This window comes from Camelus ferus, chromosome 28 (assembly GCF_009834535.1).
Source record: "Camelus ferus isolate YT-003-E chromosome 28, BCGSAC_Cfer_1.0, whole genome shotgun sequence".
In the NCBI taxonomy this organism is placed as follows: Eukaryota; Metazoa; Chordata; class Mammalia; order Artiodactyla; family Camelidae; genus Camelus; species Camelus ferus.
Window position 1 is genome coordinate 3,681,829 of NC_045723.1, and position 15,003 is coordinate 3,696,831.

At 56.6% G+C, this 15,003-nt stretch overlaps 1 protein-coding gene across 9 annotated transcripts; it reads left to right on the plus strand.

The window, feature by feature from the left end:
- Window positions 1–1,726: 1,726 nt before the first annotated feature.
- Window positions 1,727–14,919, plus strand: GPAT2 (glycerol-3-phosphate acyltransferase 2, mitochondrial). 9 transcript variants are annotated; one of them, XM_032469516.1, is made up of 22 exons: window positions 1,737–2,306; window positions 4,688–4,801; window positions 4,965–5,078; window positions 5,678–5,751; window positions 6,172–6,276; window positions 6,505–6,633; window positions 9,006–9,105; window positions 9,503–9,636; window positions 9,949–10,048; window positions 10,145–10,357; window positions 10,704–10,823; window positions 10,992–11,074; window positions 11,414–11,532; window positions 12,152–12,222; window positions 12,312–12,552; window positions 12,643–12,791; window positions 12,894–13,052; window positions 13,485–13,616; window positions 13,688–13,808; window positions 13,899–13,964; window positions 14,194–14,249; window positions 14,605–14,919. In XM_032469516.1, the coding sequence occupies exons 1-22, from the start codon at window positions 1,767–1,769 to the stop codon at window positions 14,719–14,721; spliced, it is 3,057 nt and encodes a 1,018-aa protein (XP_032325407.1). In that variant the 5' UTR covers window positions 1,737–1,766; the 3' UTR covers window positions 14,722–14,919. The 9 variants fall into 9 exon arrangements, with proteins under 9 accessions (XP_032325412.1, XP_032325409.1, XP_032325407.1 ...); XM_032469515.1 differs by having other exon boundaries at window positions 1,738–2,306; window positions 12,294–12,552; XM_032469517.1 differs by having other exon boundaries at window positions 1,740–2,306; window positions 12,294–12,552; window positions 12,975–13,052.
- The last annotated feature ends 84 nt before the right edge of the window (window positions 14,920–15,003 follow it).

The window sequence follows — 15,003 nt, forward strand, 5'->3', positions numbered from 1 at the left end:
CTGTCCCAATGGCTTGTCTATTCTTTCACTAAAACCATATTGGTTTTTTGTTTGTTTTTAAGACATTGTCATTGTAGTATGCAAGTTGCCTGCCCACCCTCATTTTACTTAGGCATCCGCAGACCTTTATTTCTTCTCACATGTTTCAGAGTAAGTGTACATAGCTGAAATTTTTATTGAGATTACAGTGAAGTTATAGATTAATTTGGGGGAACTGATATCGTCATATATTGGGCCAACCCCCACCCCCAAGAGCATGAGATGACTCCTTGGGGAGTGTCTACACTCCCACTTTGTGCCCACCCAGCACTGGGTAGTTTGATAAATCAATGCTAGAGAGGAAATCCCCAAGAGGGAAGGAAAAGTGGGCCTGGAATGTTCCTCAGCACCACTCCCTCCATTCTCAGCCAAGTTGGGTAGCAGAGAGAACACCGCCTGGTGAGCCCTGGAGAGAGTGGCCAGAGCCCCTCTGCCCAGATGAATGCCAGCCTGTCTTCTTTTCCAGATGATGTACAGCAGCAAAGGAGAACACTGAATTCCAACCACAGGGAGGGCCTTTGTTCCTCTGGGCCCAGGGACTCAGTTACGTGTCCTCAGTCAGGACATTCTGAGTGATGCAGTCTGGCTTGAGCCCAGAGAGAGGCTCCCAAAGTCCAGTGAGTTTCTCTGTTTCTCCCGTGGTCAGGTCAGCCAGTCAGTCTGCATGGGAGCTGGCCTGCAGGTCTTGTGGAATGACAGCTCCGTGTTTTCTGCGCACTACGTGAAGAGAACAATGAATTCTCGGTACACCCAACTAAAATCCAGGTCTGAGAGTCACGCTTCTTTTTAAACATCCAAATTGTAGCAAACAACAAAAACAAAACACGTATCTTCCAAAGAAACAACACGACTGAGGACAGAAACTCTGCTAGATGACAGACCTGGTCTCTGTGGTCACAAGCCATGTGACTTTCAGGTCTGAAGCATCTGTCTTAGGCAACTTCTGAGCATTAAATCTCCCTAAGAAGGAATGGTGGGGGCTAACTGACAACTGGGAAACTCAGCTGTCTATTCAGATGGTCTTCCCAGAACAAAGGGGCGTCAGGTAAATGCAAATCTGTACTCCTAGGAGGCAACGTACAACTTCTAATTTAATTAAAGGTGGTTTTGATTTTGGGGGTTTTTTTGTTGCTGTTTTTCTTTTTCGGTTCAGAAGCTCAAGTGTACCCTGATATAAAAGAAGGGTAAGGTGGGGGACAAAATGGATTCTGAGAATGCTAAAAGGACATTGCAACTTGAGTTTAAGTGAGTGGACAGAAACATACGGCCTGGGTAGATAGGCACAAAGTGGCACAAAGAAGGTTACACCCTGGAGGGGAGGGTGGGGGCAGTCACACTAGAGCTGGCTGGAGAGGAGGGAGGAGTGTGAACCCAGCCAGGCTTGGATGTGGCTTTGCTCATGCAGTTCTGAAACTGTGGCATTGTCTGGCTGTCATTACACGGTGGAGTGGGAGGGGCAGTGCAGGAACAAAGCGCAACCATCCCCTCCTTCATTTATTCTCTACGGCTTGCCTACTACTTCTTGGTCCCCGGCTGTGTGCTGGGAACAATCAAAAGATGAATGAACCTACACAGTTTTCCTTCACCTAAAGGCCGAGACAGGAGTCGGTTATTAATCAAAAAGCCGCAGGAATAAACACACTGGTCATAGGGCCAGCTGAAACTCAGGCACCTGGTGACTGCAGCACATCCCTGGCCGTGGTCTAGGGTTCTAATGAACAAAGGAAATGACACTGAGGAGGCCTCACTTGTTTTTCATGATTCCAAACTGGCTTCCGGTGATTCTCTATCTTTTCGAAGTGTCCCCAACTTGGGATTTGCTAGAGCTTGAACTCCAGCTTGGTGGCACCCTGGGAACTGCCTTCATTAGAATCTGTTTGCCCACGTGTCCTCGTCCTTCGAGTACCCCGGTCTCGCAGACGTCTCCAGGGGTCCCCACGCACCTGCAGGTCCTGCTTGGGAAGGCGAGCAGGACCAAGCACACCGCCAGGGACTCAACGATGCATCACCGCCCACCTCGCGCCCCACCCCACGGCCCGCCACGCCCACACACGCAGCCCCGCCCCCCGCGAGAATCTCGTGGCCACGCAGCGTTTGGCTCAGCACGAGGCGGGGCAGGGCGCCGTGGGGGTGGGGCTTCAGGCCCAGCGCGCGCTCCAATTGGCTCTCAGCGCTGCCTTTTAGACAGCACGCAGAAGCCACCAGCCCGCGCCTTCCGGCCTCCTCCCCGGCTGCTGCTTTGGCGGGAGTTGGCGGGCAGGTGTGAGGTGAGATTCACTTGGCCAGGGTTGGGGTATGGGGGTCACTCCCGAGCTGGGCCGGGTCGGACCAGGCCCAGGACCGCCTAGGGGCTTTCCTGCTTTGAGCACCGGCCTGGAGGACCTTTTTGGGGGTTGGTGAAGGAGGGACAGAGCGCTGGCCCTGTAGGGCTTTCCGCGCGGATGAGCCCTTCTGTGGGGTCCATGCCTGAGGGGCAGCCCCTCAGAGACTACCACTTTGCATGGTCCTCGGCCTCCTGTCACTCTAGACCCAGAGCCAGCTGCGGCAGGCACCCTTCCTTGCGTCTTCAGACAGGTCAGGGAACGCGCATCGTCGGTCTGGGAGGGACCCAAGTTCTGAGCACCCCCCCCCCCCCGTGCCGGCCCAGGGGTGAAGAGGTCATGTTTAAGTTGTGGTTCTTTGTAGGGACATCCCAGACAAGGGAACGGGTTTGAATGTGGTCCCTTCCTTGTTCAAGGGCCCCAAACTCAGATGTGCCCCGGGACCGGGCATCAAGTGTGACTGATGTGGCGTCAAACTGGAGGGCGAAAGGGAAATGGGGACAGTGGTGTCGGGCTCCAGACAGCCAAGGCCCTGTGGGGTACATGCCAGAGATGCCAAGTCGCCGCTGGACACCCTGGTTTTTTATGTAACAATCTCTGTAGTTTTGAATGTTGAGGTTAATTCGTCAAGTTTTAGAATATTGCATGGCCAAAGAAAATGGGTTAAGTGAACTGCGTTTGGCCCTCAGGTGGCCGGTTTGCCACCTCTGCTGCAGGTGTCCTGGGGGAAGGGGGTGTCCAGGCAGGAGCTGCATACTGAGATCTCCATTTGGGGGGGTCTGAGTGCTAGAAAGATATATGCCAGAACTGACCTCTAGATTGTGTGAGCTGAGTGTTGACTTAGTTGGTGAGTGGGAGTTACCCCTTGTCTTTTACTCTGCCCTTTTAGGGTTAGCACGGATCTAGTGGGGGTTAGGTTTGAGAGTGAGGTGGTCTGAGGCTGGGGAGCAGACATCCTCCTTGCAAAGCAAGCAGGACTCCTCAAATTGCAGCCTGGGCTTGGGGACTCCGTGTACCAAGTATCTGAACTGGGCTGTGAGAATATTTTCAAAGTAGGAAATGTATTTGGGATGAGTGTACCAGAGCTGTGCACTGGGGAATTGTGATCCTGTTACCGCTTGGCCTCCTGGTTCTAAACTGTGCTAACTGGGGAGAGGAGGAGAGACCTAGAGGAATTCTGGGAGAGGACGTTACAGTCAGTCTCTAGCATTTCTTGGGTCCCTCCTCTGGGCAGGGCAGAGAGATGAATCAGTGCAGCCCTTGCCCTCAGGATACTTATAGATGATGCCAGAAAATGAAATCTCAGCCCTGGAGGAGGCTTCTTGCCCAGTAAACTTGGGCTGAGGGAACCAAGAAAGAGAGGAAAAGCCCAGAGGATGATGCAGAAGTGTCATGGACTTAGAGCCGTGGGCAGAATTTGACAGGGGTGAGGTGGGGTCGGGCGATGGTGGGGAAGGAGAAGGCCCTCCCAGGTAGGTGTGTGCACTGTGTAGTGGGGGCAGGGGTAATATAACTAATTGGATCAGCCTACCCATCCGGGAAATGGTGAGAAATCAGGGTAAAAGGGTTTTTAGGGCTCAGTTTCTGGGTCAGGAGGGTTCAGTGCTGTTTTATGGAAGATAGTTGTTTGTTAGTTCAGGGGGATATTGTGGTAGGAAGGAGGAGGCTGGGAGGCACCAAGTGGGATCGCCTGTGGAGAGTGCTGTGTAAGAGGAGAGGTTGTGGTCTGTCTTATCCGCAACCAGAAGACTATTCCTTGGGAACAGATCTGTGTGGCATTTTTCTGTGTTCTGACCACCCAGCTGTCCCCCACCTAGTACCCTAGGCCCACATTCCTGTAATGATTGAGTGGATAAATGTCTGTCTCCTGGTGCAGAGGGGAAGAATAGCTGAGCAGGACTGGTAGCCTTGTGATGATGATCCTGTTCCTCTTTGGCAGTCTTATGCCTTCTTCCTGCCAATCCAGCCTTGTTTGCTCACAGAAAGGGTCTGAGTTTTCAAATACAGCCCCCATCTGTGCTGAGATGGCAGATGGCAGGGTGGATGTTGATGGTGAGACAACTGATTCCCCTAATGTTAGCCTGAGGAAGCCCTGATCTGGACACTGTGATACATTTGAGGACAGTTGGCACCGTGGTGGGGCCAGTCCAGTGTCGGGGGAGAGGGCTTTGATCTGAGCCAGCCCCCAGATTCCTGCCCTGGTTCTCACCACTGCTAACCTAGGTATTGTCTGTCTGTTCTGGGGTAGGGGTTATGGGGGTCGCTCCAGGAACCCCTGGTTGTGGTCAATACTCCAGTACCTCCTCCATCCTTCTTCCTCTTCCCAGGTCAGCTTCCTCTGGAGAGAGAGGTGGAGGTGGCTGGTTCCCAGGTCTTACAGACCCCCGTGGACACCATGTTGGAAGCCCAACTCCAGACCCAGCAGAGGAGCAGCCAGAATGGTCAGGAGGTGGTGTAGCTGTTCCTATTCCCAGAACATCCTCTGCCTCCCTTCTTGCCCTGTGCCCCCTCACTCCTGGAGCCTCCCTCCCTCTGCCAAGTACTTTGAGTCCTGTCATCTCTCCCTGTGGCCCTTTTCCAGACAAGCCTGTGGTCTTTTTCCAGACAAGCCTGTGGTCCTCCGGCTTTAGGATGAAGCTGGAGGCTGTCACCCCATTCCTGGGGAAATACCGCCCTTTTGTGGGTCGCTGCTGCCAGACCTGTACCCCTAAGAGCTGGGTGAGTAATGGTAGGGCCAGGCCCCACTTTGAGTACTGTTTGGTTGTTGGCCAGGGGCTGGCTCCTGGCTCCTGGCTCCTGGCTCCCAGGCCTGGGAGAGTTGGATGGGGAAGTACAGAGGGGGCCTGAGAGGAGGTAGGGTGTGGCCCGAGGGCTGGGATCTGACATGCTTGCATGAGTCCTGTTGTTCAGTTTTGAGGACATTGCTCACTCAGAGTCACCCAGCACTCAGCACATGCTTGAAGACCTCTGTACCTCCATGTCATGTGCTGGTGCTGATGGGACCCTGGGTTCTGTTGGGGATTCAGCGTGTTCTCTGCTGTTGATGAGAGAATTTCTCAGACTTTAATATGCTACTGTCCAAGAGGGTGAGTCTATAGAGAATGCAGCCCTTCCAGTTTGACCATGAAACCCTCTTTCTTGAGCAAGCTTCAGGATTTGGAGTCAAACATCTTTTGGGAAATGCTGTGCTATAATCCTGTCTTCTGGTAGACTCGATAGTCCTTCAGGCAAAGACCACAGAAGACAGAGCAGGGGCTTTCCTTTGCTGGTTTGCAAAGGACCCCCAAGGACATGCTGTCCCTGCCCCTCTTGGGCAGGAGTCCCTCTTCCACAGAAGCATAATGGACCTAGGCTTCTGCAGTGTGATCCTGGTGAAGGAGGAGAACACCAGGTAGTCAGAGTTGGGGGTGGGGCAGGGTGGAGGGCCGGGCCTTTGGGTGCCGGGTTGCTGGGGCCCTGCTTTGTGGTGTCATTTTCTTCCTTCAGTGAAAAAGAAGGGCCCTCCCCTCTGCTCCAAACCCACAGGCGGGGACAGACAGGGTTGGAGCTTTCCTGCTGTTCCTTCTGTGAGCATTGATGGATTGTCCACTGTGTCAGGCCCTGAACCTATACCCTACTCAGTGGAGAGAGGGGTAGGAATAGGCCACAGACTAGCAGGTGCTTCCTCTTCCTGCTCCATGATAAGCCAAGCTCGGGTGTTCCCAGGCCGTGGGACTGGGGTGTGATCCCTTCCTGATGGAATGTCCTCTGTGGGCCCTAGTCGGGAGTGGGCTCTCAGAGATCTGCCCCCTGCTCTGGGGGCTGTGCCCAGGTTTCGGGGCTGGCTGGTCCGGAGGTTCTGCTGTTTCTTGTGGTCACTGGAGCAGCACATACCCCCCTGCCAGGATGCCCCACAGAAGATCATGGAAAGCACTGGGTAAGAAGGCAGGGACTGGGGTCTGGGTACTTCTGGGATCCTTGAAGGGATGACAAAAGCTCTAGGCAGGGCTGGTTGAAAGGGTTGGTTTGTAGAATGTTAGCTTGGCCTGGGGCCCCTCAAAGACGGAAAGTGAAGACTGGAGGCTGTACCCTGGGGATGCTATGGGGCTGAGGGAGGTGACCTTAGGCCTGCTCCAGCCTGACACCACTCCCCGCGACACAACAGGGTGCAGAATGTCATCTCAGGGAGGGCCCCCGGAGGGGCTGGGGAAGGCCAGGTGCCCAGCCTTGTGAAGAAAGATGTACAGCGCATCTTGGGCCACATCCAGGCCCCACCCCGCCCTTTCCTGCTCAGGTAACTCTGTGGTGAGGGGCACTCTAGGCTGGGGCTTCTGCCTTTCTGGAGAGGGCATTGGCTGGGCTTGGGGAAAGACTGGACTTATCTCTTGGGGAGCTGGATGGTGTGTTTACCACATAGCCTGAGGGAGACACTGATCTAGACCTTTTGAAGACAGCTGGCTCCTTGATGGGATCAGTCAGGTATGGGGCAGGAGGTTTGATCTAAGCCGCCCCCAGATTCCAGCCCAAGTATGTAACTGTCCTGGGAGTGAGATCTTGGGGGTCAGCCCAAGAACCCCTGATTGTGGCCTAGATTCCAGTAACCTCTCCATCCTTCCACCTCCCCCAGGTCAGGTTCCTATGGAGAGAGGAAGAGAGATGAGGTGACAGGTTCCCCCATCTTATAGGCCCTCATGCTCCCTTCCTCATTCATCCTTTTGTTACCACCTGCTCCCTCCTGCATTTATCTGGTACAAGTCTGAGCTCCTCTTAGATTCAGGGCACTCTTCTGGGGAAATGGAGGGATGCACAGGTGAGAGTGAAGAGAGATACACATGCCTGCAGGAAGGACAGAACAAGGGCTAATGCTGAGAGTAACAGCAGGGGAGGAAGAGACCTGTAAGCCAAGGACAAAAGGGGGAAAGGAGCCAGCCTTGGGGAGGTGAGGGTTGGATGTGGGGGAAGCATTTCCTACCAGAGGGAATAGCATGAGCTGTGGCTGCAGGAAAGGGCCGGGTTTGCTCAAGAAGCTGATGTGGTTGGAAGCTGGCAAGTGACGGGGAGAGTTGTGGGAGACAAAATTGAGAGGTAGAAGGGACCAGATACTCAGGGTCATACAAGAAGTTTGGATTTGATTCCTAAGTGCAATGAGAACCAATGGAAAGGTTTTAAGCAGAGAATGACAAAATTAATTGAGGTCAAGAGTAGAGAATAGGTCATCTGAGAGGCTGTTTTGTTAGTCCAGGGGAGATGTGATGATGGGGTGACGGTAGAGGTTGGGAAAATGGATGGAGCGACCAATTATGAAACTAACAGGACTCACTGATGGATTGGGGTTGAGGTGGGAGCTGTGAGGGGAAAAGGAGGAGATTACAGAAGAGTCGGGTTTCTGTCTAAGCACCTGGGGAGGGGAGGGGGCAGGCTTGGGGAGGAGTGAGTTTGGCCGCAAAAGATGTTTTGGACACACAGAGTTTTAGAAACATGACATGCTGGTGGAGGCACCGAGGCAGGAGCTGCTTATGTATGTAAGTCTGGAGCTCAGAAGGGAGGTCGGGGCCAGGAACATACATTTGCAGAGCTTTAGCACATACATGATGCTTAAACCAGGGGATGAATGAGTCATTGAGGGAAAGAGCACGCAGGGCTACACACGTCGGGTTCAGCTGTGGTCAACTGAGCAAGGACAGGAAGTAGAGATTGTTGGTGATCTATGACCAGCCCTCCAGGTGACAGTTCTTTGGCTTTGTTGCAACTTCCAGTCCCTTGACTGGACCACCTTTATGCCAGCTGTCAGCCTCCCCTCTTGTGTTTCCTGCCCTCCTGGCCTAGCTTCTATTCCAAGGCTCCTTGTGACAAAAATGCCCTTGTGAAGGAGTCACTAGGGCACAACTTGGTTGTGTTTGAACCCAGCTACTTTCTGTCTCTGTACTCAAGCAGCAAATGTCACTAGAGGAAAAAACACTGGGTGGACCTGTCTCCTCTGTAAGTGTGATTCTCAGAGGGGCACCCAGCACTCTCCAAGGCTCCAATCCAGACTGCTCCTTCTCTGACTTACCACTGTCAACCGATTTCCTCCCCCCTCCCCCCTGCCCCATGCTTCATGGAGAAATAGAAGCCATCGGATGAGGACATGCTGTGTGTCCACCACATCTGCATGCTACCTGCATCTGCGCTTCTGTCCTCATTTAAAGCCAGTCCGTGTGTTGGGCCTTTGGACAACCCCTCCCCAGAGACTCTGCCTCTTCAGTTATCCCTTTTTCTTGTTGTATCACTTAATTCCTCCCTTTTTAGTTCACCCTTCCTAGCAGTTTGCAAAAACCAGGCCAGGTTATGTCTGGAGAAGGTCTTGGTTCTCCAGTCTCCTTTGGGGTAAATGGAGGCAGGGAGATGCTCTGAGGCTGATATGAGGCAGTTGTCCCATGAGGTCTTCTTGGAAGAGCATCAGCACCTTGCCGGTGTGGGCTGTGGTGTCAGGCCCGCCTTCCAGTCCCAGCACCCCTACTTCTATCCAGCAGCATCTGTAGCCTCTCTGAGCCTCACTTTCCTCTTCTGTAAAGTGGGGACAGTAATAGCGCCCGCCGTAGAGAAGTGCTGGATGGCCCTCTGGGATGCCATGGGCTGCCTTGCGGGCTGGGCCCGCCATACCTCAGACTGGGTATCACTCTCCAGGCTCTTCAGCTGGGCAATGCTGCGGTTTCTGAACTGCCTCTTCCTGAACGTGCAGCTGCACAAGGGCCAGATGAAGATGGTCCACAAGGCCGCCCAGGCGGTAAGGCCTGCCCTCCATCTGGATGGGGATGGGATACTGGGGACGGAGGAGCCGAGGCTAGACCAACCCCTCAGTGGGGACCAGCCCCATCAGCTGGTGGGAAAAATCCACTGCTCTTTGACGACCTTCTCTTCGTGTCTCACGGTCCTGCTCCCATGGGGCTTTCTCTAACGGCTTTTCATCATGGTCTTAACAACCATTACGCCAGTGCATTACCTTAAAAGTTGTTGACAAAGCTCCTCTGCTTTTGGGAAATGTGCTCAGAGGAAGAACTGCTCAGCTGAACCCTCTCCCTCTGGGGTGGCCCTGGGTGTGGGGGTGCTGGGCTTCAGCTCCCTGCATCTTCAGGGCGGGGGGCGGGCGCTGTTCGGCACCTCTCTGGCTCTCCCTGGAGCAGGGCTCGCCGCTCGTCCTCCTCTCTACCCACAAGTCACTCCTGGATGGGATCCTGCTGCCCTTTGTGCTGCTCTCCCAGGGCCTGGGTGTGCTCCGTGTGGCTTGGGACCCCCGCGCCTGCTCCCCCATCCTCAGGTAAAAGTCTGTGTCCTTAAGACATACAGGGGAGAGGACCCCAGGCTGGGGCAAGGATGTGTGGGGATGTAAGGGGGTGTTGCTGACAGCAGCTCCCCAGAAACCCTCTTCCTGGCCCCTCTGCTCCCAACTTTCTGCCAGCCCAGCCTGTGGGGCTCAGATGGTGGGTCAGCTGTGGGCCCTAGGGCCATGCCTGGCCTCAGGGTATTCAAGCAGGACCCAGGCTGGCCGTGAGTGGGCCAAGGCCCTCACTAGCCTCCTGCTTGGTCCCATCTCCTAAGCCCCTTTCCTCATCTTCCTTGTGGCCCACAGGGCTCTGCTGAAGAAGCTTGGGGGACTTTTCCTGCCCTCAGAGGCCAACCTCTCCCTGGACAGCTCTGAGGGTGTTCTTGCAAGGGCTGTGGTCCAGGCGGTGAGTGCTGTGCCCCCAGTGGTGTATGTGGGGCCAGGGTACGGGGGCCTGTTGCTATTCTGGCCTTGACACTTGTCTCCCCCAACCCTGTTCCAGGCTTTGGAGCAGCTGCTGCTCAGCGGGCAGCCCCTGCTCATCTTCCTGGAGGAGCCCCCTGGGACTCAGGGGTCTCGGCTGTCAGCCCTGGGCCAGACCTGGCTGGGACTGGTGGTGCAGGCAGTCCAGGTGGGCATCGTCCCAGATGCTATGCTGGTGCCAGTGGCCGTCACCTATGACCGGGTTCCAGATGCACCCCGTGACACATACCACGTGAGACCCTCCTGCCCTTGGAGACCCCAGGCGGACACCATCTACAGAGAGGAGGCACAATATTGTGTCCTGAGGCTGAGTCCCCTTCAGGGCTGGGGTTAAGCAGGGAGTGCAAAGGAAGTTTACCCCTACAGTCATCCTCCTGTGGCACCTGCCAAGGCTGTTACAGCCTCTCTCATTTCCTTCTCAAAAGACCCTGCTAGGGAGGGATTTCTCCTGTTCCACAGATGAAAAAATAAGCTTGGAGAGGCCATGGTTATGTACCAGTTCAGGCCCAAGATACAGCTGAGCAGCAAGCATGCCGGCCCCAGGCAAGCTGGCCCACTCAGCCCCTTCCCCCATGCAGGCCTTGCCCCCTCTGGGGCTGTGGACAGGAGCTCTGGCTGTTCTTCGGAGCCTGCGAGGCTGGGGCTGCAGCCACCGGGTCTGCATCCGTGTACATCTGGCCCAGCCCTTCTCCCTGCAGGTGTGGACCCTATTTGGCAAGGCTGGGAGTCCCTGGGGTCTGTCCTGGGGCTTCTGGCAGCCTGGCCCTCAAAGCCACTGCAGGGATAGCCTTGCCTACCTCAGATAGGCTGTGTGCAGGTTTTCTGGTGGGCCAGGGCAGGCCACCTGAGAGCCTTGTCCTGGGCAGGAATACACCATCAACGCCAGAAGCTGCTGGGGCAGCAGGCAGACCCTGGAGCAGCTGCTGCAGCCGATCGTGCTGGGCCAATGGTAGGGGCAGGGGAGTTGTGTGGATCTCGGGGGGCAAGGCAGGCAGCCCTCAGGCCCCACCTTGTAAGCTGGGACCCAATCCTCCCATAACCACAGACATCACCAGTTCTAGCCTTCCCTCACCAAGCAACCTTGGGTCACCCAGAACAGTGCCAGGCACGCCTCCCTGCCTGTCATCTGAGTGTGGGTTATGGCGCACAGGCCTGGAAAGGACTTGGGTTACATGAGCCACCTTTTTCAGGGATGGGGAAACACGTTCACCTTTGAGAAAGCTTTGGGCTTCCCCATGCTGTTTTCATGCTCAGTCCCTTTGTCCTGTGATCTGTGTCTCTATCCCAGTACCCTTGTCCCAGACACTGAGAAAGAGCAGGAGTGGACCCCAGTAACTGGGCCCCTTCTGGCTCTCAAGGAAGAGGACCAGCTCCTGGTCAGGATGCTGAGCCTCCACGTCCTGAATGGTGAGTGGAGCTCGGTCTGGCCTTTGGGGGAGGCTCTCAGAGTTGGCCAGTCGTCAGGGCCCTCCATTCCTGCCCCCTTCCTGTGTGGCCCACTTGGGACATATGAAGAGGGGTGGAACCTTGCCCTGCCCCTAAGGAGTGGGGCAGCCAGGGGGAATGTGATGGAGCTGCTGAGAGTGTGCACACAGGTGGCCACCCAGCCCAGGCCCAGGCGCATCACTGCACTGAGGTGACCACAGCTGAATAGAATAATGTATGTAAGGGACTTAACACAGCACCTGGCACACAGGGGGCTCTTAACAGCTTTACTACCATCTTAAAGTGTCCCTTCCATGGCAGAGGCTGTGGGGTTGGTGGCTAGTAGGCCTACAAGAGGCAGGGAAGGACCCTGAGCTCCCAGCTTGGCTCTCAACATATACTTGATAAATGCCAGTTCTCCACTGGGGAGGGTGGGGCCCAAGGACCAAGCCTGTTCTCCCTTTCCCAGGGGTGGAGTTGGGGGGGTGTCTGAGGGGCTGCTGGGGAGGTATGCCCTTGGCTGGAAAGACCTGCTTGGTGACGGAGGGCCCAGGCTGCTGGGCCTTGGCCCCTGACCAGCATCCCCCACCCCCGGCCCCAGCCTGTGTGGCGAGCTCGGCGGTGATGAGCACGGCCATCATGGCGACGCTGCTGCTGTTCAAGCACCGGAAGGTAGGGCACGGTGCGGTGGGGGCTGGGGAGGAGGTGCGGCCCTCCCGCTCAGCCCCTCACTGCCCACCCAGGGCGTGCTCCTGTCACAGCTCCTGGGGGAGTTCTCCTGGCTGACAGAGGAGACGCTGCTGCGTGGCTTTGACGTGGGCTTCTCAGGGCAGCTGCGGTGCCTGGTGCAGCACACGCTAAGCCTGCTGCGGGCGCACGTGGCCCTGATGCGCGTCCATCAGGGGGACTTGCTGGTGGTTCCTCGGCCCGGCCCAGGCCTCATGCACCTGGCCCGCCTGAGCGCTGGGCTGCTGCCTGCCTTCCTGAGCGAGGCTGTGGGTGGTGAGTCCCCAGGGCTTGGGGTGGGTGGGATGTGTGTAGGGGTGAGGGGAATGGCTTCTCTTCCTGACCACTGGCCCCCTCCTCCCCCAGCCTGTGCTGTGCGGGGGCTGCTGGCGGGCAGGGTGCCGCCTGAGGGGCCCTGCGAGCTGCAAGGCATCGAGCTGCTGAGCCAGAAGGAGCTGTACCGCCAGATCCTGCTCCTGTTGCACTTGCTGCCGCAGGACCTGCTGCTGCTGCAGGTCAGGCCTCTCCCGCCAACCCAGCTCAGTCCTAGGCCTCCCCTTCTTGGGTGTAGGAGGGGCCCGTGCTTGCCTGAGCACTGACCCTATGGTGTCCAGTAGATCTGGTCTGGCCTCGCCTCTGGCCAGGCCCCTGCCCAGCGCCTGGCTCTCCTGAGGCCACATGGATGCCTTTCTCCCCAGCCCTGCCAGTCTTCCTACTGCTACTGTCAGGAGGTGCTGGACCGTCTCATCCAGTGTGGGCTCCTAGTTGCTGAAGAGGTAGGAAGGGCAGCTGGAGACCAAGCCCCTGCCTGGGGCCTGGCCTCTTTCAGCCTCCCACCCTGCGTGACAGCTGCCTGGGCTCCTCCTCTGCCACCCTCTGCCTTTGGGTTTGGCAGACCCCATCTGCCCTGGGCCCACGTATAGTTATCCTGACCGGACTGGACAGATGCACCAAGGGTCTCTGCACAGCCCTGCTTACCACATTTCTTGAGGGTGGTGAGCCATGGCCCTTGAGGGTGAGTGCTCGCTTCTGCCCTGCAAGTTGGCTTGGCAGGTGTCATGGTCTTGAGTGGCCTGGGGTATCCTCTTGGGCTCCCTAGGTCTGCTTTTGCTGGTTTCACCTCCACAGGCCTGGCCAGCATGTACCCGGTCTGGGGGAGCTCAGGGCTGAACCTTGGCTGGCCTGACAGGGACCAATGGCTCCCCCAGACCCCAGGCTCCCGGCCAGCCTGTGACACAGGGCGGCAGCATTTGAGTGCAAAACTGCTGTGGAAACCAAGCGGGGACTTCACTGATAGTGACAGTGATGACTTTGAGGAAGCTGAGGGCCGGTACTTCAGGGTACGTTGGGAGAAGCCACCAGGGGAGGGAGGCAGTGGGAGCTGCTCTTACCCTGGCCTGTCTTCCTCCAGCTCAGTCAACAGTCACGCTGCCCAGACTTCTTCCTCTTCCTCTGCCGCCTGCTCAGCCCGCCACTCAAGGCTTTTGCTCAGGCTGCCACCTTCCTCCACGAGGGACAGCTGCCGGATACTGGTGAGGCCCAGCCTCAGGGGGAGGCAGAGGGCTCAGGGTAGGGGCTTCGCCTGTGTGCAGCCCTGGCTCTTGGACTCCTCTCTCCTGCAGAGTCGGGCTACGTGGAGCAGCTGTTCCAGTTCTTACAGGCCACTGCCCAGGAGGAAGGGTTCTTCGGTGAGTCCCAAGCAGCCAGCCCAGGCCCTGGGAGGCAGGGAAGGTTTGCTGGTGGCTGCTGCCCCCTACTGGGCAATGAAAGTCCATTCCACGAAGGAGGGCTACAGAATGCAGAGGCCTCTGGGTCTGGCCTTAGCCCTGTCCTCGGGCTGCTCCTTCTTTAAACAAGCGGGAGAGAGGCGTCTGCCCTCCCACCCTGCCTTGTAGCCTTCGCTTCTCTTTCCTCCAGAGTGTGCAGACCTAAATCTTGCCATCAGTGCTATCTGGACCTTCAGAGACTTGGGGGTAAGAGGGACCAGTCTCACCATCTTTTTGTCCCCTTGCCCCCACCCCCACACACACCATGATAGAGCTGCTCAAGGAAGCCCAGCTGTGCCCACCCTAGTACCCAGGGTCTCCCAAGAACAGGTGTGGCAACAGTAGTTGGAGAAGATAGAATGGTTTTCCTGCCCCTCTTGGTCTCCCAAACTGCTGACTCATCCTGCTCTCAGGTGGGGCCCTGGGGGCGGTTTGAGAGGCAGCGTTTGTGCCCAGACACCACGGTGCGAGGGCCCACAGGGCTCACTGCAGGCTTCCGGCGGGGGGGGGGGGGGTGCGCAGCCCCCGTGGTGAGCGCTCAGAGCCCTTCTCTGTGGCCCAGGTGCTGCGGCAGACACCCAGCCCCGCGGGCCCTGTGCTCCACCTGTCCTCTACCTTTGCCAGCCGGGACAATCAGGAAAAGCTGGAACAGTTCATCCGGCAGTTCATCTGTAGCTAGAGCTGTGGGGAGGAGCCGTGCTCAGACTGCTCAGCCCCAGAATACAGCCGCGCCCCGGAGCCAGAAGACGGCGCGGAGCTGTAGACCCTGAGCTGGGCTATAAAATCTTTTTACAGTCTGATGGTCCTTTGCCCTCACTTGCTTTCTCCATCCTTTGGTGCAGTAAATGAGAGGACTGGATGAGTCCTCTTTTCCCAAGCTCAGCAGTGTCTTTTTGGGATGTGTTTGTTTTTATCTGCTCTCTCCCTCCCCACTGAGTGAGAATGCCCTATCACGCCTTAA

Bases quoted from the DNA above. Each gene is read 5' to 3' on its own strand.
- GPAT2 (XM_032469515.1), top strand. From the start codon at position 1,767: ATGACACTGAGGAGGCCTCACTTGTTTTTCATGATTCCAAACTGGCTT. The intron at 10,049-10,144 runs GTGAGTGCTGTG...ACCCTGTTCCAG, and splicing joins CAAGGGCTGTGGTCCAGGCG to GCTTTGGAGCAGCTGCTGCT. The intron at 10,824-10,991 runs GTGTGGACCCTA...TGTCCTGGGCAG, and splicing joins CCCAGCCCTTCTCCCTGCAG to GAATACACCATCAACGCCAG.